At 45.8% G+C, this 27,010-nt stretch overlaps 1 protein-coding gene across 3 annotated transcripts; it reads left to right on the forward strand.

The window, feature by feature from the left end:
* Positions 1-24,206, forward strand: DPP8 (dipeptidyl peptidase 8). 3 transcript variants are annotated; one of them, XM_005521638.3, is made up of 20 exons: positions 1-45; positions 1,882-2,151; positions 3,671-3,783; positions 4,671-4,844; positions 5,669-5,837; positions 7,039-7,149; positions 7,491-7,619; positions 9,074-9,135; positions 10,182-10,282; positions 11,591-11,768; positions 12,969-13,128; positions 13,887-13,966; positions 14,352-14,504; positions 15,068-15,203; positions 15,949-16,094; positions 16,600-16,746; positions 17,161-17,313; positions 18,485-18,627; positions 19,322-19,433; positions 19,994-24,206. In XM_005521638.3, the coding sequence occupies exons 2-20, from the start codon at positions 1,893-1,895 to the stop codon at positions 20,114-20,116; spliced, it is 2,649 nt and encodes an 882-aa protein (XP_005521695.1). In that variant the 5' UTR covers positions 1-45; positions 1,882-1,892; the 3' UTR covers positions 20,117-24,206. The 3 variants fall into 3 exon arrangements, with proteins under 3 accessions (XP_005521695.1, XP_014106727.1, XP_014106726.1); XM_014251251.2 differs by lacking the exon at positions 1-45 and adding an exon at positions 86-126; XM_014251252.2 differs by lacking the exons at positions 19,322-19,433; positions 19,994-24,206 and having other exon boundaries at positions 17,161-17,297; positions 18,485-18,621.
* Positions 24,207-27,010: the final 2,804 nt, after the last annotated feature.

The following is a 27,010-nucleotide window of genomic DNA, read 5'->3' on the forward strand; positions in this document are numbered from 1 at the left end:
GCGGCCCGGCGGGGCGGCTCGGCAGCAGCGCCGCCGCGGAGCGCCGTGAGTACCGGGGGGAACCTCGGGGGCCGGGCAGGGGGCTCCGCTCCGAGGAGGACACCTGAGGGACTTGGAACTCCTGAGGTGGGTGGGAGGAGGGGGCTTGACCCGGGGCGGCCCGGCCTTCCGCCCCCGGTCAGGCCTGGCCGCCGCCCCGGCCATGGAGGGTCCCCCGAGATGTGCCCGCCTCCACCCCGGGATCTGTCCCCGGCCGCGGAGGGACCCCTGCGATCTGTCCGCCGCCCCTCCCCGGACCTGTCCCTGGCCGTGGAGGGACCCCCGGGAGCATCACCGTGGGCTGACATTCGGGTGCAGGGTGGCCGTTCCCACTGCTATTGGCTCGTTAACGTCTACTGCTCTTCGGTTTTTATCCCTTTTCCTGCGAAAAGTAGGTCGGGTTAAGAAATAGCAGCATCTGGGGGTAGGTGAGGAAAGGAGGTTTTTTCTTTGTTGGAATTCTTCAGATGAAACGAGATTTGCAATTCAGTTTTGAAGGCTCATTGTCAGTTCCTGATGCTGTCTCGAGCGCAGCACTGCTCGATGCATGCCTTGGACCTTCCTTCCAGTTGGACAGGGCTCTTCTGTTCTGGATTTTTGTGCTGTAAATAGTGTGAGCAGAAGAAAGACCCGTGTTTGTTTTGTTTGTGTTGCCAAAGGTGAAACTAAACTATTTGTGTTAAGATGGGTTTTTGTCAAGGTGCAGATAGTGTATTTTTCACTTCTTTGGGGAGATATCTCAGCTGCTCTGGAGAGCCATGGGAGAGCCAGTCCGTTAGAGAGCTCTGCCAGCTGCCCAAATCTGTGCCTTGAGCTGCAGTGATCCTTCAGTGCCTGTTTGCTCAAGGGAAATGCTTTATTTAGGTTATATTAGTGTTTTGTCAGGCTCAGGCCAACATGCTCTGCCCCAGTAGCGTACACAGCACTTGTGCAGTCTTTCCATGCTATATATAGACACCCCCTCCCTCCCTTTGAGGACTGACAATCCTACACCTTGGGCTCTCCAGGAATGAACTATGTGACAGGAGTTCATAGCTTGGATCCTTTCGGAGCTGCCCTCAGATCTGAGATTTACAGTGGGAGGACTTGGTTTCCTCTTGCCAGATGTCTGAGCTGACAGTTTCATCTCAGATATACTTTGTAAAGCCCAGCTCACTGCAGGAAGAGATATCTGCTGAATTAACAGCCTGCTGGGCAGATAAGACTTGTGTTGCAGATAAATCTGCTTGGGAAATACTTTTTTCTCTGTGTCCCCTTCTGGTATTTGTAATTGGGACAATATAATAGTGTTGATCACTGCTAGACCCTTCAGAGCTTAGTTTGAGAGGTGCTACAAAAAAGCCCAAGAAATTAAGGGAGAATAATGGGAATAAGGACATGAGCTGCCTAAGCCTGTGTGGCCTGATGGTTCCAGATCAGCTATCAGTGTTATTCCTTCTGAGCAGTTGTTTGTCCCAGCTCTTGCTCCAATCCTAATCATCCCCTTTGCTGATATCAGTATAGTGATTTGTGGAAGTCTCGGGGCAAAAAAGCATGTGGGAGCTTAAAGGGGAAGGATTTATCCACTTCATGACCTAAAATGAGTGGTTGGTATGTGTGGGCATGGGAAACACAACAATCAGTCAGTGGTTCCATGAAGTCTTTAGTCCCTTCTGAGAGGCTGACTGGTGCCAGCCTGTTTCCCACAGCAGAAAAATATTTCCTAGTTCTCTTCCTTCTGCTGTGGCTTTTATTCCCTGTGTGAAAGGATGGTTTTCTTAAAGCATTTTTGCTGTGGGGTGTGTTGGGAGTGTGCAGTGAGAGTTTGTTGGAGCTGAAGCTCTGCTGGTCTGTTTTTTCCAGAAACATGCAACATGGCAGCAGCCATGGAAACTGAACAGCCGGGCCTGGAAATCTTTGAGACTGCAGGTCGTGAGGAGCAGGTCCCGAGAGAGGAGCAGCCAAAACTGGAACCTTTCTACGTAGAGAGGCATTCCTGGAGCCAGCTTCGGAAACTGCTCACAGATACACGGAAGTATCATGGATACATGATGGCAAAAGCCCCTCATGATTTCACATTTGTGAAGAAAAATGATCCCGAAGGACCGCATTCCGATAGGATCTACTATCTGGGTGAGCTGGCTGTGACAGTGTCACTGCAGGGCTGTTTGGGATTGACTGTTCCTGACAGCTGGGTGTTCCTGGCAGTTAAATCAAAAGGGATTCCAGGCCACACGGGCTGGTCAAAAGTCATGATCGTGATCGTAATATCTCATTAAAACTTGTGAGGTAATCTCCCATGGGAGTGGCATGATTGGAGGTGACCCATTAGGCCTGGAAAAGAGCTGGGAAATCACCTTTGGGGCATGTTCCCAAAACACAAACCATGTTAAGTCCCTTTTCTGTCACTCAAGTAATACTCTCTCCAAAAGCTATGCAGGTTTATCTCCTTTCTCTTACAGCTGTTGGGTGGAACCTTTTCTCCTTCTAAGTTTCCTTCCAAAGCAGAGATTTTAAGTGTAATTTTGAAAGTCCTTTGTGCCTCAGCTACTGACAGAGCAGATTTTCCAGGATCCTGTGGGGAATAAATAGCAGCATAGGTCGGGGGCAGCTTAGAGAGTAAATACTTTTCTCAACATTTTTGGTCTTAATTATAAAAAACTTCATGTAGTTTGTTGTTCTTGGATTCGGTGCATTGTTTCACTAATTAGTGTTCACTTGACAGAAGTGATTTGGCACCATAAGTCACTGTGAGCAACCCTCTGAGTGGCTTTTTGGAACAGGCCTTGTGGTGGAGGAATGCTTTTCTCAGGAGCTGCAGTAGCTGAACATAAATCCATGAAAACCTGGATTAGGGAGAGAAGCAATGGCTGAAGCAGAGGCCTAGGAGCCAGAGCCATGTTCTAGCCCCACTGCTTGCCACTTAGGCTACTTGCTTAAGCTCAGGTTTGTGATTCACAGACTCTTTGCATGTGCTGTGCAGTGACATAGTCAGAAAACTGCTGCTCTTTTTCCCCTTTTCAGAAGATGGGAGTCATAATCCTTGGATGATGCTGAGTTCAAGCACATCATGGGTGGGATGAGGCTGATTCCCCTGGGATGAGCTCTGGTTTCCCAAGTGTCACTTCCTGAGCTATAGATTGGGCTTGGCCTTCCTTTGGAGCACACCTGGCTCCTTCTTGGCTGATCCCCATGTGCCTGGGCAGGAGCCTTCAGAAATCTGAATAGCACTGAGACAGAGGAGTAGGACAGGGAAGTTCAAACCCCCCTAAAGGTCAGTTATCTTTGAAACACAGGCTGTATATCCCAGACAGAGGAACTGGCACAAAAGCCAGTTGATTATATACAGTTGATTATACAAGGATTGTATAAATCCTTGATTTATACAGCTTATGGAATTAAAGGGCAGTAAGAAGACACAGAGTGCTTTGAGCAGCATGGGGTAAGCCTGGCTCTCATTGTTCTCTGCTTTCTCTGTGACTTGCACTTCTGTGAAGCAGGGAATTCCCAGAGCGAGTCTGCAATGCAGAGACCATCAGTTCTTCCACTGGTAGGAGGGGCCTGGGAATCTGTTCCTGGGCATCCTTTGAGAATGTTTGGATTATTAACAGAAAGCTAATATACTTTTTTTTTAACCTCTCTTTCACAATAGCAATGTCTGGGGAGAACAGGGAGAATACGCTCTTCTACTCTGAAATTCCCAAAACCATAAACAAAGCTGCCGTCCTGCTGCTTTCCTGGAAGCCTCTTCTGGATCTTTTTCCGGTGGGTCCTGATTTCTTACTTGCTTCAAGCACGTGGGATTTGGGGTTTTCATCTTGAAAATTTGAAGTTTATTGTCTTAAAAATGTAAAGACTCTCCTTGTATGTGCCAACCCTGCAGCCATTCCAAAATGAAGCACTCCCGTGTTTGGAGTTCCATCCTCTCTGTCTGCTGGATGATTCCTTTGCTGGCAGAGATGGCAAGTGCTAATTTGCATCAAGTTCTGTGCTGTGAGATCCTGGGGATTGCTGAAGGAGCCTGGAGTCTCCAATCACTTCCCTGCCGTCTTGCAGGGGAAGTGATGATTCCCCCGAGGATCAGTCAGTGGCTCTGTGACTCATTCTGGAGCAGAGGATCCCTTTCCCACTCACTGGGATGTGGATTCCCTTTTCCCTGCGGCACATAGCAAGCCTGCACCATCCCATCCCATGCACCATGGAAGGCTGGAGGAGGTGGGACAAACCCCACGTGGAATGAGGTGGATTTTTCCCTGTGTTATTTCCCAGGGCTGTCAGCCAGACGTAAAGCTCCGGCTGTGCTCTCCTCCCACCAGACCAGTCACTGCATGTCTGTGAAAGTGAGCAAAGCCTCTCCTGCTCATTCTCGAAATAACAGACCCTCAGTCTGAGCTTTCTTATACCAGGGAGTATTGGGAATAATGCTGGCCTTGCTATGGGAGGAGTGGCTGTCAGTTTACAGTTGTGTGGGATCTGATCGTGGCCTGCACTTACGAGTGCTGATGGCAGAGGCAAAGCAGGAGTGGGCTTCCAGCCGGCAGCATTCCGGAGGATTCCGGAGGAGGAGGATGTCTGCTCAGCCATCTGCTCCTGGAAGCAGGGTAAGGTGTGCAGAGCAGAGGTGTTGATTTGGCTTCTCTGCCTGTTTTTAGGCCATCCTGGACTATGGGATGTACTCCCGGGAGGAGGAGTTGCTGCGGGAGAGGAAGCGGATCGGCACCGTTGGGATTGCCTCCTATGATTACCACAGAGAGAGCGGCACTTTCCTGTTCCAGGCAGGGAGTGGGATTTATCATGTGAAAGATGGAGGCCCCCATGGATTCACTGTGAGTTTACTCATCTTCTGTCTCTCTGCAGGACTTTGCTCTGGCTCTTTGCTCCTTTGGCTTGGAGTGAGAGCAAAGAGCAGATCATCAGCAGTTACTGCGCTGGCACAGGAAGTGACATTGATAACCCTGGAAACAGGGTTTCAAACTATAAGAAGTGGTAAAATTGTGGCAGCAATGCAGGACACCAGATTTGTTTGATTTTTCATGACTAGCAGTGTCCATAAAAAGCAACAAAAGGCTCTGTGCTCTTCCATGGAGTCAGATGTCACATCTGAGACAATTTTTGTCCCCAGGTTGCAGTTTCCAGGTCACTGTTCCATGGTCATTGCTGAGTGTGTTACACCACTTTTACACCATTTGACCGTACAACTTGCAGAACAAGCGGCCTTCACTCTGCTGGTGCTGCAGCTGGCCTTCAAAGCTGAAATAATTTATTATTATTATAATATATGCCTGGTGTTTGTCTGACCCTGTTGTCGGGGTAATTTACTGTATCTTGAGTTGCTTTTGGACAGCCCCTTTTAGGGTGCTGTTTTTAAGAGTGTGTCAGACTTCTCTACACAAGCTGCCCTTTGATTTGGGGCTGATCCTCAGCTCTGGGGAAAGAGGCCTGGTGGGACCATGGTAGAGGCACAACTTTCCCTATAAAATATCTGCATAGTGTTTTCCTGTGTGTAAAGTGGGTAGATTCCTCTCTAAAAATGTATTTGAAGTCAGTGTTCACACTGCTGTGGTCTTCTGAAATCCAGATTACTTGGTGGATATGTTCCTGTGTTATCGTATCTTACTGTGTTTCTTTTTTGTTTTTTAATTCCAAATAGCAACAGCCTTTAAGACCCATTCTGGTAGAGACCAGTTGTCCAAATATCCGGATGGATCCCAAGCTTTGTCCAGCTGATCCAAATTGGATTGCATTTATCCATTGCAATGATATCTGGATATCTAATATAGAATCCAGGGAAGAAAGGAGGCTGACGTTTGTGCACAATGGTAATGCATCCTGAATTAAATTCCTCTACCTCCTCTGCACTTGTTCTTGCTAGACTGCACTGAGCAATGGCACTAAAGGTTCTCCTGAACCATTACTTGGGGGTAATGGCCACTGTTTGTTCCACCTTGTTTGTCACATTTATAGACTTCCTGTAGTGCAGATACAGTGGGATGATTCTTTTCCCTGCACTGTGCAATCTGGCAGAAAGAGTTGTTTGTTGGATACATATGGAAGGGCTCTTCTCCTGAAACACAGCACATTTCTTTTCACTGGAACAGCCTTTTTTGAGTGGAGCAACTGTGGGTGGAATAAAGCTGGAGGAAAGTTTGTGTCAGTGAAATCAGGCTGCAGAGACTTTTAGAAACAATTTAGGCAGTTTCTGAATAGCACTAGGGCTTCTGCTGTCCCCTCACACTCAGTAACGTAGATTCTCACTTCTTACCCTCTTCAACTCCATTTTAGTCATTTATCCTGTAAGAAAGAACATGAGAAATTGTGGATAAATCAATGAAAATCAATTTCATTTTGTATTTAAACTATGTAATTTAAATTTTAGTCAATTGAAATTTCTGACACTTCATAATACTGCTTTAGACTATTTAAATGCTTAATATTAAAATATTATGTAAGTACAGTAAAAATAAGCTGTAGCAATCACTCCTTCTCAGATGATAATTATTTATGGAGCGCTGCTAAGTTACCTCCAGGGTAACAGGAAAAATATTGAAGCCCTATGGATATGTCAGCATGTTGAGATGTTATATAAGTCTGTTCCTTTTGGTTCATACATTGAATGAAATACTGATTCTGCTTTCATTTTTCTGAATGTTGGTGTTTTCAGTTTCAGTTGTTCAGAAAGGTTTGAGGTTTTGATTTTCTTAAAAGTTGTAGTTCCAATTCACTGAACTCAGGTAGAGAGAACATTTTCTTTCTTTGACTAATTGAGAGCCTGATTAGGTAGAAGTAAGAAGAGAGAATGGCTTTCCTTTCCTAAAAGAAGCTGCCATGTCAGAGAGGATTAAATCCTCCCTAAATATATGAACAGAGAAGGCTGGAAGCAGAAAACAAATCTGCTGAGAAGTCAGATTTATTACCGTGTAATTGTTCCCTGGGGGTGAATTTGGGCTGTGTTTGGGGTAATGCAGAGCTGGTTTGGTTCTGCAGCACATCATGAACTAATTCTTTGGTGTCTTTTTTTAGAGCTGGCCAATGTTGAGGAGGATCCAAAATCTGCTGGCGTGGCTACTTTTGTGCTGCAGGAGGAGTTTGACAGATACACTGGCTACTGGTGGTGCCCAAAGGCACAGCCCAGTAAGTGTGGGGATCCAGCATGTCTGACAGACCCTGTCCAGTGCAGAGCTCTCTCTTGCTCTTACTTATCCTTATGCAATTTGGGAACGGCCTCCTCTGGAGCTATCTGCAGCAGGGAGCAGGTTATAGGGGCCTTGTGAGCACTGTGGGGAGAGACTTCCCTTCTCACAACAGTGGTGGGAGCTGTAGGAGTCTCAGTGTTTTACTTAATGAAACATGAATCACAGGTTTTGTTGATTTTTCTTCATCCTTCCAATCTGCTTGTGCTCCTGAGAGAACATTGATGCCTGCAATAACTGATAATTCTGTTCTGTAATTCTGTAATGTTAATTAATTTACAGCACTGGATGGGGGTAAAGTTCTTCAAATTCTTTATGAGGAAAATGATGAGTCAGAGGTGGAAATTATCCATGTCACATCACCCATGCTGGAGACAAGAAGAACAGATTCCTTCCGGTACCCCAAAACTGGTGAGACCCTGAAACCTTACATTCCTGTTTCTGGAAGACACTTGTTTAATTCCATGTGCCTGACAGCAGTGACTCTCCAAGCTTAGAGCAGAGAGGTGTTGAGTAGTCTTTGAATTGGTGTCCAGGTGGTGCAAATGTGTTTGGGGAAGCTGCTCTGGAGGCTGGGTGAGTCACTGGTGACTGTGCTGATATTGCAGCCATGTGGTTACTGAGGGCTCTGGGTGTCAGGAGTTGGCAGGAACTCTCTCTCATTGTCACTGTTTGAGACACTCTCTGGGATCCTGGAAGACCTAAGTTGTTGAGGAGTTGGTTCTCATTACAGCCCTGTGTTTCTGAGGGAACAGCTCCAGAATTACAGCCTTTTGGGGTTTTGGGAGGATTTCTGTTTAGCTGCTGTCAGTGCCCTGGCAGTTCAAGTCCTGGAGGACTCTGATCTCCAGGATTGCTTTTGGACTTTAAACAGCAAACCAGTCCTGCTGCAGCCTGCCAGGAAAACCACCTGTGGTCACATTTGCACACAGTGGATGATCTGGAGGCTTCAGCAGTGAAGGGCTATGCATAGGCTTCAAGTGGAGTGCCACTGGAAGCAGGGAAGTGGGATTTAAGCAGACCTGCTGAGGGCTGATTCATTGTCAGGCATGGGGCAAGTTTGAACAATTCAGCCCTTCTGAGATGTCCCTGCTATCACAGCAGGACACATTGCTCAGGTAACAGTAGTTTGCTCTCTTTCCTCACTACTGAAATCTTCATTTTTCGGAGAAATATCTTTGTTTGGCTGACCTTCTCAAGCTGTAAAATTCATTCAGATCTTGTAGATTCCCCATTTCACTGGAAAAGCTTTCTGCTCTTCCTGGTTTACTATTTGTATCAAGGATGGAGAAAGGCTCAGTGTGAGGCTGGGAAGCAAGAGGTGACACCTCGTGGTTTTTCTTGTGAGTGCTCAGATTTCTGAGTGTATTTTGTCATGGCTCTATTCAATGCAAAGAAAACAAGCTAACCAAAGCTCAAATCCCTTAAACAATATGTAGTTTTATTATCATAATGACACTAGTGATGACAGTAGGTTTTTAGGTGTTTAATTTTCACGGATGCTCTTTAGCACTGGATCACTTTCTATGTACCACTTTGGAATAAGAGCCAAGCAGTGAACCAAAGCTTGCTTTGCTATCCCATTCACTCCTGAGCATTTACTTCCACCTGTAAATGCATCCACTGACTGTGGGAGAGAGGACAGCAGCATGGCTCTTGATCTGTTTGCAGGATTACATCCTCTAAATCTCCTCACATTTGCATTTTCTTTTTTCCCGGCCTGGTTCTGTGCTCTCTCAGACATGCAGGGAGGCTATTTGATGAAAGAACATTCTGCTGTTTGCCTTTTCCAGTCCTGTATGATTAACACCACAATAATGCACAGCAAACAATTGATGCCTGATTGTTAACATCTGTTTTTATAGGTACAGCAAATCCAAAGGTTACTTTCAAGATCTCTGAAGTGACAATCAATGCAGAAGGCAGAGTAAGTCTATGTTCTGTTTGTTTGCCAAATGCATTTAACTGCTGTGATTTATATATTTTTTTTGTAAAATTAGTTTCCAGTTCTGCACAAAGAAACTTTCCTGGTTGTGATGGCTTCCTGGCTTCTCTGGAGGCAGTGCCCTTGGCTCATTCCTGTGCAGATACTTAGTGTGCAGCAGTATTTCTCAAGGCTGTGCTTTTCTTTGCTACCACTGGTGTGTGAACTCAGCTGCAGAGCAGAGTATTGTAGGTGTGGATGGTTAGACCTTCTTATGTGACCAATCTCTTGATTGGCTGTGGATATTGGGAAAATTGGATTGCAAATACAGTGTATCACCTTACAAAAGCATGAACATATGGAAAGAGATAATCTTTGCTTTTGCCCTGGGATTTTTTTTTAACAGATGCAGAAATTTCCATAGCCCATTCCAAGATCTTTGGACAGAGGGGAAATTAATCTTATCAAACAGATATGTGAACAGCCGTAAATTATTGGAATTCTCCTAACTCTTGAGCTACTTCAGCCATCAGCAGTCACCTGCTGGGATAGTGATGCTGGTGTCAGCCAGGAAAAGCAGGGAAAGCCTTCAGGACCCTTTGGGTACCACTGGGATTTGTTCCCAGTCCCAGCAGGGACAGACTGCAGCGCTGCATTTCATGGATTAGAACCACATTGATAACTGGGTGTCATGCAGGATGTTCAGCACCTCTCCATAAAAATCCTACAAAAGAGCTCAGTACAAATCACCTCCCATTTACAGGGGGGAACTGAGAGTTCAAATGAGTTGTGTGAGATGAATGATGGGTTTGTGAGCAGCATCCAGATTTCTCTGGTCCTAGCCCTGGCTGTACTGGCAGTGTGCAGCTCTCCTGCTGTGCTGGGATCTGGCTACAGACGGGGTTCAGTCCCCTGTGTAGCAAAGGCTGAACAATCTAAATGGCATAAGCTGCACAGAAAAAGTCTTCTGTGTCCAGGCTCTCATCGTGCATGAAAAACTGGTTGTGGGGGTTCATCTCAGTGTCACTGAATTGCTGCTTTGTCAACAGATTGCAGATGTTGTGGATAAAGAGCTAGTTCAGCCCTTCGAGATCCTCTTTGAAGGAGTAGAGTACATTGCTAGAGCTGGGTGGACGCCAGAAGGAAAATAGTGCGTATGTTAATCCTGTCTCTGCTCAGAGGGTTTGGGGTCATACAGTCAGAAGCAGATTGTAGTGGTCTCTGTCTTCTTCCAGCTTAAGCCTGCTTTCACTTTTACATTGCTGCCAACTTGTTTGTGCAAAGGGGACCATTTTTCCAAAAGCCAAACCAGAGCCCTCCTTGTGTCTTTCTCTGCTCCCTGGCCCTACTGCTTTGGGTTTGGGCACTCGCAGCCTTTGATGTGTGTGTCCTCTCAGCATCCCTGTGAGAGAGAGTGCAGTGCTATTGTCCCCATTTTACAGATGGGGAACTGAAGCCCAGAGAGGTTAAGTGCCTTGCCATGGTCACGCAGGAAGTCTGTGGCTGAGGAGAGAAATGAGCCCAGGTCCCCCAGGCCCTAGGCTAGCGCCCTAACCACTGGACCATCCTTGCTGACCAGACTTACTGATCAGAAAACCTGCTGTAAGTGCTACTTACATTTGCATGTCATTTTAACCCTGTAGATGATGTAGTACAGTGTTTCTAACTCACCAGAAGCTTCTCCAAAAGGATATTTCACTGAAAGGGTTGTCCAGCCCTGGCACAGGCTGCCCAGGGCAGTGGTGGAATCACCATCCCAAGAGGGACTTTAAAGCTGTGTAGATATGGCACTTGGGGACATGTTTAGTGGTGGGCTTGGCAGTGCTGGAGGAATGGTTGGACTCGATGATCTTAAGGGTCTTTTCCAACCCAAATGAATCCATGGTTTTCCTGAAGTGCACTTCTCCAGGTTTTGAATCTAAAGATGGCTTTCACCTTTCCCATCCAAATATGGAAGAAATCCAGGGACACATTTGCTATATTATCCTGCTTTTTGCAGAATTATTGTTGGAGCTACATATAAAGCCATCAGAATATGGCAGGGGCTGCTGCTGGTCCCTTTAGGTGCCAGTGTTATTCTCTACCAGGTGTAGATCTAACAATAGTATTTTCACAAGCATCCTGAAATTTCAATTGAAATTTTTTTCTGCTTCATTATTCCCTCTGATTTTTCTCTTCTCTTTCTCCCTTGAAGCACAATTCAAATCAGGGAGAACAGAATGAGTTAAACTTTTGAACTTGCAGTGCTTATGCAATATTAAAATGAAGCGAAATAGGTTCTTGTGTTATGGAAGAGATTTGTTTATGTGGGTGAAATTCTGCACGTGACTTAATTTGCAATTGAATATTCTTGACTCCCTCAAAACACTTAGTGCTACTGAGTGTCTGCTGAGATTTTCAGACTTGTGTCATACTCATGGTTGCATGTTATTTTCTCTAATATCTGTATCCTCAACAGCATCTGGTCCATCTTGCTGGATCGCTCCCAAACTCGGCTTCAGATAGTCCTGATCCCTCCTGAATTATTCATCCCCACAGAAGATGATGCAATGGAAAGACAGAAACTTATTGATGCTGTACCAGATTCTGTTACACCTTTCATTATTTATGAAGAAACGACAGACATCTGGATAAATGTAAGAATTTGAATTTCAGCCTTCTCTGACAGTTCGTAGCACTCGAGCAACGTTGATGTTACTATGCTGCCAAGGGGAGTGATCCCATCATGCAAGTTCTGTGCATATTCAATGCTTCCTGCTGTAAAAAACAGGATGTAGAGAACAGATTTGGGATGTGAAAACAGACCTGCTTTGCCTGAGTCGATGCAGTACTCAGAGCCAGAAGCAGAGCCCAAGGCTCTGGCATTCCCAGGCAGCCCCTTGCCCACGGTGTCATTGGCACTCTCCAGCTTCTTGGTGCCAATTGCTAGCACCAGCAGTGCCACCAGATAAAATATTCTCCAGACAGCAAAGATGGATCAAGATGACACCGGGTGAAAGGTCCTGAGAGTCACCTAACAGGCACTGAACTCCTCCTGAGCTACATTTGGTCTGGTGAAACAGATTAAGGGTGTGATGTTCTGGGAGGTGAACTGCAGGGCATGTGCTAAGAGCAATCAGGTGCTGTAAACTGTGCCTCTCCTCACACTGCTGCACATAAAGATCCCTGTCTCTGTAGTGACATCCTGTTGGAGGTGTGCCTGGAAGCATCAATCACTGGCACATAGTTGGATCTTTCAGCAGAGAGCATTTGCACAAAGCCTTCCAATGAATAGTCCCTGTACAGCAAGTGCTCTCTTAGATACCACGTTCTCTCCTTAGTAAATGTTTGGTTTCAAGATGGTGCAGTGAATTTCCCTTTCTCCATTATTTTTACTGTCTGAAATGGTTCTTGACTGGCAGCTCATACTGTGAAGAAAAATGCTCCCAAGTCCTCCAAAGATTGTCCCTTGAAGCAAGAGCTGACATGTTGATGAGTGGGAAGATGATGTCAGCTCATCCTTCTTTAAAAAATCCTTCACTTGCAGGCAGCACAGGATAGAGGTGTGCAGAGCTGGACCCACCTCTGTGTCTAAGTTAGAAGGACAGGTGCAGAAAACTTTTGATTAGTTTGGTGACCAGGATATAGAGTTAGACTGGCAGAAAGCTGGAGCTGCTGGGATGTGGCACTGGCTGCAGACCCCCCTGGCTCCAAGTGGTTCTCCCAGTAAAGGACAGTGCTGCGCCCAGTTAGCCTGGACTGTGTGGCCTGTGCTGAGCAGCAAGAGGAACATATTTTGTGTGACTGCAGTGCCAGAGTCCTGCTGGTAACAATAATCCACTGCTGTGTCTTCTCAGATCCATGATATCTTCCATGTCTTCCCTCAAACCCATGAGGATGAGATAGAGTTCATTTTTGCCTCTGAGTGCAAAACAGGCTTCCGGCACCTGTACAAAGTCACCTCGGTTCTGAAGGAGAGCAAGTACAAACGCTCCTGTGGAGGCCTCCCTGCTCCGAGTAAGGGGAATTGTTCTTGTGCTTTAATTGGGCATTTGTTGCTGACCAGTGAAGAAATAAATGTCCTTCCAGCTGGCAGGAATTATTGCCTTATTGGAAACTTCTGCTGTTGTCCAGGAAAGCACTTCAGTGTACAGTCATTCCTCTGGAAATTGTACAGGAGTTACTCTGTTTTTAGCATGCCTTAGTTTTAACCTCGATCCTTCCTTATGGACTAAAAGGAAAAGTTTCCAAAAACCAGATGGATAACAAGCTCCCTGTGATACTGTGAGACATAGCTGGCTTTTCCTCTTCACTGCTGGAACTTGTTCTTGCTCAGACTCAGGAAATCACTGTGTGCTAAGCTCCCAGAGTGGTTTTTCCACAGCATGTGTTCTTAAATTCACAGTTTCATGCTGTGATACTTAATTTACTTAGTGTGTGTTGAAGGCACCTACTGAACTCTGTGCATGCACAAAAAATACACCTAATTTTACTAGAGGTCCTAGTTTCATCCAACTGTTGTGGGTCTTTTTCCCACATAGCATTCTATCTTGGGCTGATTAGATTGCTCTGAATGCATCTGATTTCTTTTTCTTGCTAAATCTCCCTCATTCTAAGGGAAATAAAATCATCTTATAAAAATAGAGTTCTTGCAAAATTCTCCATTTTTAGCATCTCATATTTCCTTTGCCTGCCTATTGTTCAGCATAAAACCTTTATTTCTATGGAAGTAATATTTTTAGAAATAAAAAACTCTGTACATTGGCTATTTGCAGGTGACTTCAAGTGCCTCATCAAAGAGGAGATAGCAATTACCAGTGGGGAATGGGAAGTGCTTGGCAGACATGGATCCAATGTAAGTCTTGCTCTTCCTGGATATCCTGTCACACACACTGCCGGGAGATGGTCCCTTGGAAGGATCAGCAGAAATCTATTAATCCAGTATGGTTTTAGCCAAAATATGCAGTATTTCTGTTCTGTGTAACTTGTAAGCTTGCACAAGGAAGGAAGGAGTGGTCCCCAAACTGCTGCTCTTCTAGCTCTGAGCTGGATGAATTCTTTGGTCATTTGAATCAAACTGACGGAGTTGTAGACAGTGAGAACAGTTTTTTGGTTTATCCCTTGCAGATTGCTGGGCTCCAACTCAGCATTATGGAAGTGGGGCAGGAGGGATGCAGGGGAGACTTTGAGGTGGTAGAACTGGATATTGAGGGGTGTGCTGTTTGTTTTGTTCCTGACAGATCTATGTGGATGAAGCCAAGAAACTGGTGTACTTTCAAGGCACAAAAGACTCACCTCTGGAGCATCACTTGTACGTTGTTAACTACGAGAACCCCGGGGAGGTGAAGCGTCTGACAGAGCGCGGTTACTCGCACGCCTGCTGTGTCAGCCAGGTACCTGTGCCTGCCAGGGCTGGCTGGGCTGCTCTGCCTTAGCCCAGGCTTATCCTGTCACTCAGCAGACAGGACAGTATTGATACATAACAAAAGCAGATTTTAGGCTGTGTTGTGCCCTCCTGTACATTGTACAACAAGTGTGTGAAACCACCCTGGAAACCAGACTTGACCTCCCGGTTGCTCTCCAGCTCACTTCAGGCAAAAGGAGTCAGGATGAATTGTTTGAAACTCTTTGAGCCTGACTCTGCCTGCAGTGAACTAGAGAGCAATCACCAGAGGAGGTGAGCCTGGGCAGCACTGGGTGGAGTTCCAAGAATCGAGCTGGGAATTCATGGCCCAGAAGAAGGTGTGTGACAAGCTCTTCATGCCACTCTTGGATTTTCAGGTGTATCTTTGGCTTTGGAGTGTTAAAGACTCTGGTGTTTCAGAGGCAGAAGTGCTCAGATTTCTGGTTTAATTTGGTCCATAAAGATCTTCTGAAAGATCTAAATGCAAAAGAAATGATCACTTGCTTGTGGCTCTGCACCGAGAAGTTCAAGACATGTTCTCTTTCTTCCCAGGACTGTGACATGTTCATCAGCAAGTACAGTAATCAGAAAAACCCCCACTGTGTGTCACTGTACCGGCTGTCAGGGTCAGAAGATGATGCAGCTCATAGGACTAAAGAATTCTGGGCTACCATTTTAGATTCAGCAGGTAATGGCATAGATGAGGAACAGGAAAAGGACAAGCAGGATCACAGGATAAAAGATTTCCCGGCATAGGCTTGCTTGAGATTTGCTGTTGTGGCTGACCAGACTTGTCTCTGAAACTTAGGCTTGTGTGAGGAGTTCTGTGAAGTACAGGAGGGACATTTTCAGCTCAGCAACAAATGGATATAAACAGACCACAAAGGAATTTAGAGTGGAAATTACCAATTTTCTCCTGCCAGTTTTAGCTCAGGGAGGGATTTAAGTGCACTCGCTTTCTCTGTGTGATGTGTCTGCTAAAGAGTGTGTTCCTGGGGAGGGAGGTGCACTTCTTAAATAGTGTGTGCTGCTGCCTACTCGTGTCTTCATGAGACAGCTCTTGGGCTATAATCTTCCACTGGATTTCTGTTGCCTTTCATTTCTCCTTACCTGAGGCATACTCCATGTCCCGTGCTTTCCACATGTTAGTGTAGCAAGTCCTAAGTGGCATTAGGAAGGGATGGGACATCTGTGAAGAAGATTTACTGTCATTCACAGGAGAGCAGGGATGGGAATGTGATAGGGCTCAGAAAGCTCACCTTGGGCTGGGGCATTCCCAGTCTCTGCCTGGATCCAGCCACACCCACTGGAAAGTGTGGGAGAGCTCCACTGGGATTGCAGTGACACTGGTGACAGGACAGTGGTGCAGCAGAGCTGTGTTACTCCTCATGCATTCCTGTTAAAACCAGGCTCTCTGTTCCCTCCCATGGCAGGTCCTCTTCCTGATTACATTCCCCCTGAAGTGTTCTCCTTCGAGAGCTCCACGGGGTTCACACTGTATGGAATGATGTACAAACCCCACAACCTGCAGCCTGGGAAGAAGTATCCCACAGTGCTCTTCATTTATGGAGGTCCTCAGGTGAGTTGGTGAGCAGTGGGATGGGCTGGCAGGGATCACTCCACTGCTCTCCTGCAGGAATGCTTCCTGTTCTGTGCTGAGGGCAGCAGGTGGCATTTTGCCTGTTTAGTGAGCAGGTGCTTGGCCAGAGGTGCTGTTTCATTGTTTCCACATCGTGGATCCAGGCACTGCCATTTGTCTGAGGACAAGTATGGAGTGGCAGAGCTGGAACTGGGAGAAAAGGGAATCAAGTAGTCTTTGTTCCCAGTTCTGTCTCCTCCTCCTCTCCAGTTTCCTCATTGGACCTCAGTTCAGCTCTTCATACCTGTGACACAGAATTACTTGTTTTACTGGGAGAAGAGTTTATTGCATAGCAGGGAGAGGGAATCCTGCAGCAGGGAGTAGGGATCTTGAAAACTTTACATTACAAAATTGTATAAAGTATTTAAAGGAAAGGAAATATAAATAAAATCTGAAATTGGATTAAGAGGTGACCTCTGGATTCTGTGCTGCTCTTGTATTCCAGGTACAGCTGGTGAACAACCGGTTTAAAGGAATCAAGTACTTCCGACTGAACACTTTGGCCTCTTTAGGCTATGTTGTTGTTGTCATTGACAACAGGGGCTCCTGCCACCGAGGGCTGAAGTTTGAAGGGGCTTTTAAATACAAAATGGTAAGTGGGCTCTGACTCTGGCTCTGTTCTCAGCCAGAGATGGGTTTGAGTGTCAAAGTTACCAGCACTGAAGCAATGGTTTGGAACAGGTGCCCAGCACTGCCTGTGTGACACTCCTGGGGTTTGGGGACAACAAGTGTGGATAGGTGAGAATTGAGGGAGGAAAGATGCTTGATATGGAAAAGATAAAATATCATGGTTTGAGGTTGTGAACCAGTTGCAGCCTGACGCAGGGTGGCTCATAACGAGGTTGTGACTCCACAGATACAATCTGCAGCTCACATGAAGAAGGACAGTTGCATTCTGAGCATGGATCACTCCCGAGTACCAAAGCTCTGAAGGTGGTTACCTTGGGCAATCCTGAGAAAGTAATTTTTGCCTGTAACTAACAGAACTTTGTCTCTGCTCTGCCAGGGACAGATAGAAATCGATGACCAGGTGGAAGGGCTGCAGTATTTGGCGTCGCAGTACGACTTCATCGACTTGGAGCGTGTGGGCATTCACGGCTGGTCCTACGGAGGCTACCTCTCCCTAATGGCTTTAACACAGAGGTCAGATATCTTCAGGGTATGTTCATGCATTGAGTACTACTCTGGTGGTGCAGACAGAATTTTTCCTTTAACAGTGTGGCTTCCATGGGTCGTCACAGCACAAAGACCTTGGAGCTTGCTCTAAACAAGCTAGGACACAGTGCAATGGCTGTTTTCTTCAATACTCTTCTATTTGGCTTACTTCAGTGAGAAGTTGCTTTCCCAGCAACTCTTGGACTGTTGAGCTTGCAATGACTTAGCTGTGCTCCTGTACTTCTACCTATCTCAGGTCACCTGTGCTGAAGGTACCTTAGGTAGTGTCAACTCCTGTCCACTCTGTGCCAGCTGAGCTCTTTGTGTTGTGAACCAGGTAAGGGAAACGATCCTGGTGAAAAACAACACCTCCTTCTCATTCTCCATTTTTTTGGCCCTGAGAGAGTAGTTCTTACAGACTGATCAATTCCCAGATCAAATTGCCAGGCTGCTGCATAGCAGAGTGTTCTGAAGCAGCCAGGAGGACAGCCTGGGGATGGGGAGAGGTGCTGGAAAGAGGTTCTTGTGCTTGCCTGACCTTAGACCACTGTAATAAACAGCCAGACTGCCTTTGGGTGGAGGTGTGGGAAGACCTAGATATTTCCCTTGAGATGTGTTTTGTTCTTTGTGGCTACTCTTGGTTTCTTTAAGTCCAACCTTAATATTACTGGGACGTTTAAAAATTATTTGTCTCGATCCTTAACAATTGTTGTATTTTTACCTTTACAAACACCTGCCTTGCAGAGGGTGTTTAGGTGGTTTTGTGGTGGTTTTTACTTTTTTCTGCATCTTTTTTTCCACAAGCCTCTCTGCAAGCTGGTGGTAGCTATGCAGGGTAGTTTGCTGAGTCCTTGGGAGCTGTTTCTGTTAGACATGTAAATGGACCCAAACCCACAAAACCTCACAGAATGCGCTTCCCTCAGTATCCCTTGCAGGGGGGATCTTTAGGGTTGCTTCCAGTTTACCTGTAGCCTCTTCCAGGTTTCCAGCACATGTGGATCGTAGCTGAGCTGTGCTGTGAGCTGGAGCAGAGGCAGCAAGGATTGCTTTGCTCCTTCCACAGTTAGAGTGGGATGAAGCCGTGGCAGGGAAGCATGTGGCCAGGTCAGGGGGCAGTGTTGTCATTCCCAGGTCAGGGGTCAGTGTTGTCATTCCCCTCTCCATGGCACTGGCAGGTGGCCATAGCCGGAGCCCCCGTCACGCTGTGGATTTTCTATGACACGGGATACACGGAGCGCTACATGGGCCACCCGGAGCACAACGAGCAGGGCTACTACCTGGGATCCGTGGCCATGCAGGCTGAGAAGTTTCCTTCTGAGTAAGTCTGCTTCTGGCTCTTGTCTTCTTTTTCCTACCAGGAGAGTTCAAGCTCCAGAGACAAATTTTTATCTCCCTGATCTTGGTATTTCTCTAATCACAAATGCTCACATTAAATAATATTTTAAAAAAACACCACAATAATAATTATTTACATATAATAGCAACATTAATAAACACTAATACACTAATAAACTTAATACTCAAATGAACATTTGCATAATTACAGATCATTTCATGTAAACCCTTTTATATTATATTTTGTGTCTAAAGAAATGACAAGCATATTTTTAGAACCACATTAAGGTAAACAAAAATTGGCTGATTGGGATGTTTCTGTATGTCCTGAGGCTGTCTCAGCACAGCAGAGCAAGATGGGGCCATGGGCTTTCTTGCCAAAGAGCTGACAATCAGCAAGGTTGAAGGCCTCATATTGTCCAAGCTAGGAAGCATTGCTGAGAAATAAATAAGATATTCAGATAAAAGGTCTGACTGTAATACGCATGTACAGGATGAACTTTCAGAGGAAGAAGGAACACATTCGAGAAATGTGTCTATCCAGAGCAGTTTACAACTGTGAAATTACTGCTTTCAATGTAAATACTCTTTTCTGGGGAGTGTGTTTGTAGGGATGTGTGTGGACTGTGAAATGAGTGGGATGCTGTCTAGAACTGTTTGTCTCTTGCTTTTCCCAGACCAAACCGTTTGCTGCTGCTACACGGATTCTTGGATGAGAATGTTCACTTTGCACACACCAGTATTTTGCTCAGCTTTTTGGTGAGAGCTGGGAAACCCTATGACCTACAGGTAAGGCCAGAATCAGGGTGTAAAGGTAATGTGTGTCTTGGAGGAATCCAGAATTGGAATCTGTGCTGTGGCTGTGCTGGACAGCTTGGAATTCCAGGATGAAATTGTAGCATTTGAGCCAAGCATTTTTATAAATGTTAATACTTTATGAATTAACAAAAAGAAAAATTGGGCAAATAAGCAGTTAAGGCTATTCCTGAGGAGATCTGCAGCTGGAAGGCAGTGCAGCAGGGTTCATGCAGCATAGAAAAGGGTCTGCATTTAATTAAACCCTGCTGGCTCAATGCAGGTGGAGCCCAGAGATCCCACACCACACTGCAAAAGTGGGAATGTGCTCTGGCCAGGAGCTGCCTCTGCTCAGCCAGTCTGATCCCCCTCCAGCACAGCTGGATCCCAGTGAGCTCTCCTGGGTTCAGGCGGTAGAGGATGAGGTGTGTCAGTTCAGGTGCAGAGTTAATGCAGGGACATTCCCTGGACATTTGGAATGTGGCTCTGGGACTGATTTAAATACTGGTGCCTTCAACTCCTGTGGATATTTATGACTTTCTTTTACATTTCAGATTTACCCTCAGGAGAGACACAGCATCAGGGTCCCTGAGTCGGGGGAGCACTATGAACTGCACCTGCTGTATTACCTGCAGGAGAACCTGGGCTCTCGCATTGCTGCCATGAAGGCCATGTGACTGACCTCAGAACTCTGCTCCACGGCTGCTCTCCGGACAGGGAGGTGTAGGAAACTAGAGAAAATAGGATGGAACTTTGCTTTCTGGTGCCTGCCACACGTACACACATGTACACACCCTCACAGACACTTTTTTAAAAGTAAATTTGGTGCCATACAGGAAATTAAAGTACGGTGATCTAATAACTTTAGTTATTAAACTTAAAGTTTAAGCTGTAAATAAAATCTGATGTCTGTCAGTACCATGGGTGTTCTCTTGGGGGACAAGCTGAAACTGAGAATAACGTACTTCTACAGCACCAGATCTTCACTTTTTGCAAGCATTATGACATAATTGATGTATTTTTACAGTGTGTTCCTTGGTATCTTATTACATTATACTGGATGATTTACTCACTACACAGCAAGAGTTTACCTGAATGGTTACAACTTTTATTAATTTTAAATGCTATCATATAGCTTTTATGCTTTGTGAAAGGGATGTGTCTCACTCCTTAGAAGGTGGTCACAAGTTGGACACATCCCCTGTCTAGATGTTAATTGTTTTTTAAGAAGAAAGACTTTTAAGCTGCCTCTTAATATATTTCAAGTTTGGATTCAGATCAGTTGATGCCAGGTTCTTTGCTTCCTTCTCCCTTAGGATAAATAATTCTCTTTTCTTCCAGCAGCTTGAGAACCTATCCTGATTGTACTTGATTTCAGTGGAGAAGTGAATTGATACTTTACTGTGATATGGGCATAACAATCTTTTATTCTGAGGTGCAAACTAACTTTAAGTTAAAAAGCAGAAACTGTAAACTTTCAAACAAGCTTCAAAGTGCATCCCGTTGAGATGTTTCCCTGATGTTCACTCTGGAGCTGGGTTTGCAATACTCCTTCCTCACCCTCACATCAGCATGATATAGGCATATGCATCTTGTTACAATTTAGACATTCAATATTCTAATTCCAAGGTCTGCAGAGGATGTGTGGGGAGACCTTACATGTGAGGCAATATGAACTGTTCTGTTGAACTTCCTCTTGTATGAGGGGCTATTTCCCAGGCTCATGCCCTGTCCAGTCCCCTGTTCCTGGGTCCTTTCTAGCACTACTGTGCATGATGATATGATGCTGTCTTTGGGAACCCTCTTCTGTACAGCTTCGGGTAACCCTCAAGGAATTGCAGTCCCAGTTGTGTTTTGGTACTGAGGTTTTAACTAAGCAGCAGGCTTGGCTGAAAATATAAGTGTGTGAAAGCACTTTTAACTGGCAACAGGTAATTCAGGATAGAAATCCATAGAAAGTTACTCTCTAATCAAGAAAATTCTCCCTTTGGGACTTGCCTCTGAGACTCCGATAAGTTTTAATGGTTTTCTTAGAAACCGAAGAACTTAGTTTTCTTTCTGTTTTGGTGCTAGAGACAAGCAGAGCATGATTTTCTTTTCATCTGCTGAAAATCTGGAATCACTCTGTGTTTACGCTCCTAGAACTCCACATGTTGTAACCTTGTACTTTCCTTGATTTTGTACTGTTCAGCTCGATCCCAGAACTCTGGGATTTAAGAGTCTGGCTGTATCAGATCAAACTGCATCATTTTTCAGTTAAATTGCTGGGCATGTGCACCAAAGCGAGGGGAGCTGGGGCGGTTACACGGTTGTAAAAGCCGTGTGTGAGAACAGGATCTTGTTTTTGAGATAAACAAAGGAGCCAAAGCCAACAGGCGTGCAGGGAGAGTTTCCTCCGCAGTGGGGAGCCTTGGTTCGGGCTATTTGCTGGTTTTCAGATGGCAGCGATTACAAGTGGGTCAGTTAAAACACCATTAGCAGGTCAATAACGGGTTGATTTTGGGAAGGGTGTGGCAGAGAAGGAGCCCAGCTCCAGGAATGTCTTCTCTTAGTGGTGAATTGTGTCTGAAGCAAAGGCAGCATCCCTGGGGAGAATGTTTAAAGTCAGCACCGAGAGAGGAGCACGTGTGCAACACAACAGTGGGTAGAGACAAAAATAAGCTGTTCCTCTGGAATTCCATTGTGTTCCCAACGTGTTTATGCTGTATTATATATACATATATCTATATCTGTTCATATATACATATATGTATAAAATTACCCATGGATAGTATTCACCTTTTCCAAGGTTGTTTATATTTTGTTCAATATTAAATTAACTTGCTTTTTTGGGGTGTTTTTGTTGTTTTTCTAGAGGTGATTACCCTTGAATGTAAATGTATATGGTTTTTAAGATGAAATTGATCCTTTTGTTTAAAAAACAGAACAAAAATGGCCTTCATCAAACAGTGCTTTTTTGGGGGACTGAAGAACTAAACATTACGTAAGTAAACCAGGCTGGGTTTGGATTTGAGGCAGGATGTAATTGTAAGTGCTGACATAGAATTTTTAATAATGCATCCTTCCACTGTTTTAAATATATTCATCAAAAAGCTATTAAAGTACAATATACTGTAACTGCTCTGTTTTGCAACATAAATTATGGATTCTTTTTTTTCCTATCATTTTCATTTCTTTTTACTGTAGTTAAGCACTTTAAGACCCCGTGCTTTCTTATCCTGTGGAAGTGGTGGAAGGATTTATCACCAGAGTTTTGTAGTTCTTGCGAAAGAGATGCCTTAGATGAAGTCTGATTCCAGCTAAATTCCCAGTGAAGAAAAGCCCTGTTGTGATCGAGACTGCAGAGGTAGGAAGGTGTTAGTGCTGAGGGACTTAGCATCCTTGTTTTTGGGGGGGAGTGGTATTTCTGCACCTCGTATGGTGAAGTGTGGGTCTGGCCAAGGACGAGGACAAGGCTGTACCTTACAGTCCTGGAGATGGGAATATCACTCAAGAGGGTTTCCAGCCTGTTTGATATTTGGGATTGTATTTCTTCACTTCCTGCATGTTAAAAAAATCTCTTAGTTAATGTGAGTTTTAAGCAGAACTATGAGACCCTGGGGGAGCACGTGCAAGGGAGGTTGTGGAGCAAAAAGGTGTGAGGAAGAGCCTTTGCTGTGGCTCCCAAAGCAGAGGTTGGTATGTCCCTGCTGAGGCCTCTGTGCCTTGCAGGTGTGTCTGCCCAGCAGGAGCTCTGAGCAGGAGCAGGACTGAGCCTTCCTTGCATGGTGGATATTTAGTTGCACAGGTGTCTTTGAGATGAATGTTTTCATATGTTTAAGAACATACATGAAATATGGGGATCTGAGTGCTGAGATATTGAAGTTGTTGCGTGTTGGTGCAGGCAGTTTCCTGTCTTTTGAGGTGGTTGGGTTTGGTTGTGTTTGTTTCTGGTGAAAGCATGTTCTTTCACCCCATTTTAGTGTGGTTTCCAGTGATGCCTCGTGAGTGTGGGATGTGCAAAGCTGTTGGGTTTCACCCCCACCTCTCTTTGTTCTCAATGATCTCTTTTTATTCAGAACACAGAAAAATTACTATCTACTTAGAATGGCTTAATTTTTACAAACTCAATGGGAAAATGAGCTCAAAGCACCAAGCAAATCTTTGAAAATAACTAAGTTCATTATATTAGAACGGAAAATGCATTCCTTGTTTACTGGTGGCCTTTGGAAATAGGCTATGGAAGATGTTCTGAGTGGGATAGTGTAGTAATGCTTTAACCCTGGAGCACCTGCGCCTGAATCTGGGTAGGAAATTACAGAGAATTCTCATACTCTGAGTTCCAACCCATATTCCCTGCCAGGAGAAGTGGGTTGTGCTCCTGCTGTGTGTGTCCGTGTGTCCGGCTGTCCTGCTGCTGCCGTGACACCCAACCCCTGCTTAGGCAATAACAGAGTCTGAGTGAGCAAAACATGAGCCAGGTGAGGCCCCTGCCTTGGGCTGCCTGTTTCCTTGAGTGCCAGAACCCTACAGAGACTTTCCATGTGCCCCTTTGGAAGGGGCAGAGAGCTCTTCCTGTGGTTTTTCCTTGGCTGTTCTGCGCAGTAGAAGTTCAGGTGTTTAATTTGAGAACATGAAGTGCCTGCTGTTTGCGTTAACAAAATTGCATGTCTCACTCCAGTGGGTTTATTGGGCTCCCTCCCTCCCCCCTCCCGAGCTCCATGGCTTTTAATCATGTAAAGTGGAGACATTAGTTTTGCTGCGTTTTATTACAAAACCTTTGTTGCAATAAAGATGCTGCTAAATAAATTGAATTAAATGTTGGGTTTTTTTCCACCCTATTTTCAACTGTCTGTCTCCTTGATTTAGGAGAGCTTGTGTGTAATTAAATCTGTGCCCTCGTTGCGCTGTGGAAAGCAGCAGTGATGTGTGTTTGATGCACGCCGGTTGTTCCGCAAAAGCATCTGCCGTGTTTCCTGTCCCTTGTGGTTTGGGAGATGGATCCCATCAGGAAGATCAGGCATTTCCTTGGCACAGCCATGTTCCTTCTCCTGGGTGTTTCCATGTGAATGCTGTTTGCAGCCCTCTGCAGCCACCAGCCGGAGCTGTCGCACCAGGGACTGCAGGATGCAGCCTCGCAGAGGTGGGACAAGTGCCACGGGGGAGGAGGTGGCCCTGGTGCCCCGGCAGAGGAACCTGTGTGAGTGGAATGGGCAGTGCAAGAGATGTCCCCTCATACAGTCACCTTGTGCTCAGCCTCCTGTTTGTCTCTCTGAGCAGAATGAGCTTTGCAGGCACCCCAGTTCCATCTAGTGCTGTCCCAGAAGGTCTGGGGGGTGGCTCAAGGCACATACAATTCTTATTTTTACTCATTCCTCATTTTTCACCCACAGAGAAGCACACCCTGTTCAGGAGTGGGGGCAGCACTGGCCTGTGCTCTGCCTTGTTCCTATACAAGGTTCCCAGTCTGTAGTCCTTAGTGTACATCCTTAGAGGCTTCTGAGACCTGAGGGAAAGGAGTGAAGATTTAGGCAAGTCCTTTCAGGCTAAAGTCATGGTATATTTTTAGTGTTTGGAGTCACAGTGCTGGTCTGGGACAGGATAACAGGGAAATCTTTTCTGGAAGAACTTAAGGCCTGAGCACAATTGACCCTCCTGTCATTTTATGGGTTTAATAACAAAACTGCAAATGACAGCTGGGATTAAAGGGCTGTGTTTTCCTCCCCAGCATAAAGTCTTTTCTCAGGATAATCATTTTCCATACTGCTCCTGCCAAACAGACCTTTGGAGAACCAGTGCTGGTTCAGTCAAGCTCCTTGGCACAGGCATGCAACACCACTGGGCTGGCCCTGCAGGGCTGCATGTTTCCCAGGGAATTCCCAAAATCAGGATTTCCTCTTGTAAAAGCAAACAGCAACAGATTGCTCCAAGGTGAAAGCCAGCAGCAAGGAAATGATGACCCAAAAGCAGCAAGGTAAGGGACCTGTGGGAGGAAGGAGTGCTGGTGCAGGGCTGGGACCACATCCCCTCCCTCAGCTCTTGGAGCCATGCTGTTTGCTTCCTGCTGGAATAAAAGCCCTTTTGCTTTTCCAACAAAGATAGTTTGAACAATTTGCTTTCACCATTGCCCTCCCTCTTTTCCTTTCTATTCTACTTGCAATTTTGTTAGCAATAGATGAGTAAATACCGTGTACATTTGTGTGGGAGCTGCGGTGGCTTGTGGTTTTATGATTTTCCCCCCAGCTGTGATTCATTGCTTTTTACATTTTTTAATCTATTCCCCCACACCCCCTCCTGCTCTCCCTGTCTCCTTGCAGCCCAGCAGCTGTCGTTATCAGTGAAATGACTTGACATTATTTTGCTGTACTTTGTTTCTATTCATTGATTTGTTGAATGAAAACTATTTATCTGGCACTGACACGCGAGATTGGAGCCTTTCAAGAAGAGGCAACTCTGCAGTATAATTTTGCTCCAAAATGAGCTGAGGAAGAGCTCTGTGTTAAACCAGCTCAGCTGAAATCCCTGGCCCCATGACAGAGCAGAAGCAGGGGCTGCACAGCCTACAGAGGTGGTGTATAGGAAAAGCATCTTCCCTTATCCTGCTTGCCCCCTGGGAAACCCTGCTGGGCTCTGCCACAGGCAGATGAGGGATTTCTCTAGAGCTGGGGATGCAGGGAGGTGCAGGAGGGGAGGCAGGTGCTGGACAGCAGGTGTGCAGTGTCTGACTGGGTCTCCCAGCATCAGGAGGATGTGGAGTGAGTCCAGAGGCAACCATGGAGCTGCTCAGAGAAGCTGTGGCTGCCCCATCCATGGAAGTGTCCAAGGCCAGGTTGGACGGCCTTGGAGCAACCTGGGGTAGTGGAAGGTGTCCCTGCCCATGGTAGGGAGGGGAATGAGATTATGTCTCTAGCTCCTTCCAAATGAAACAGTCTCTGATTCTGTGATTCCATGATTTTGTCTGGGTGTAGGTGAGTTGTTCCCTCAGCATGATGAGCACTGCAGTGCTGGAGCAAAATCCAGACTTGCTCCTTTTCTTCCTGTTTTCTCCATCTGCTGTGAGTTCTTCCCCATTTCAGTATTGGGCATCCAGTGAAAACCACCTTCTGGATCCCTCCTGTGATCCGATAAGCCTGGAGAGAGGGTTGCACATCCCCAAAAACAGGTGCCGGTGGCTGCTGTGATTTTAGTTTAAAAAAAACCTGGGCACTGTCACCTCAAATGCCAGAAGCTGGTTCCCTGCCAGCCCTGCTCAGAAAAATCCCACCTCCTTAGCTCCATCAATACCATCCCACAGCTTGAAGGACAGGTTTTGCCTAGGGAATACGCTCTTGTTTGAGGGATTCAGGATCGCTTTTTCCCACAGAGCCCTGGCTCCTTTCTTCCCGGCACAATCAGCCCTCTTGCCGCTTTTCTTGCCTTTTCTTCCACTGCTTTCCCACATTCTGTTCACACCTTCATGAATATTCAGAGGCCATTGGCCATATGAAGCTATTGAGAGCTCTTGTTAACACTCCTCCTAATGACATGCACCTTCAATAGAAAACAAAAACACAGATAAGAGCTTGTTAGCGCAGACCCTTGTTCCCCACCTA

Source organism: Pseudopodoces humilis, chromosome 16 (assembly GCF_049639895.1).
Source record: "Pseudopodoces humilis isolate 2021_Gansu_Grassland_sample_001 chromosome 16, ASM4963989v1, whole genome shotgun sequence".
Taxonomy (NCBI): domain Eukaryota; kingdom Metazoa; phylum Chordata; class Aves; order Passeriformes; family Paridae; genus Pseudopodoces; species Pseudopodoces humilis.

Bases quoted from the DNA above. Each gene is read 5' to 3' on its own strand.
- DPP8 (XM_005521638.3), top strand. From the start codon at position 1,893: ATGGCAGCAGCCATGGAAACTGAACAGCCGGGCCTGGAAATCTTTGAG. The intron at 10,283-11,590 runs GTGCGTATGTTA...TATCCTCAACAG, and splicing joins TGGACGCCAGAAGGAAAATA to CATCTGGTCCATCTTGCTGG. The intron at 15,204-15,948 runs GTAATGGCATAG...CTCCCATGGCAG, and splicing joins TACCATTTTAGATTCAGCAG to GTCCTCTTCCTGATTACATT.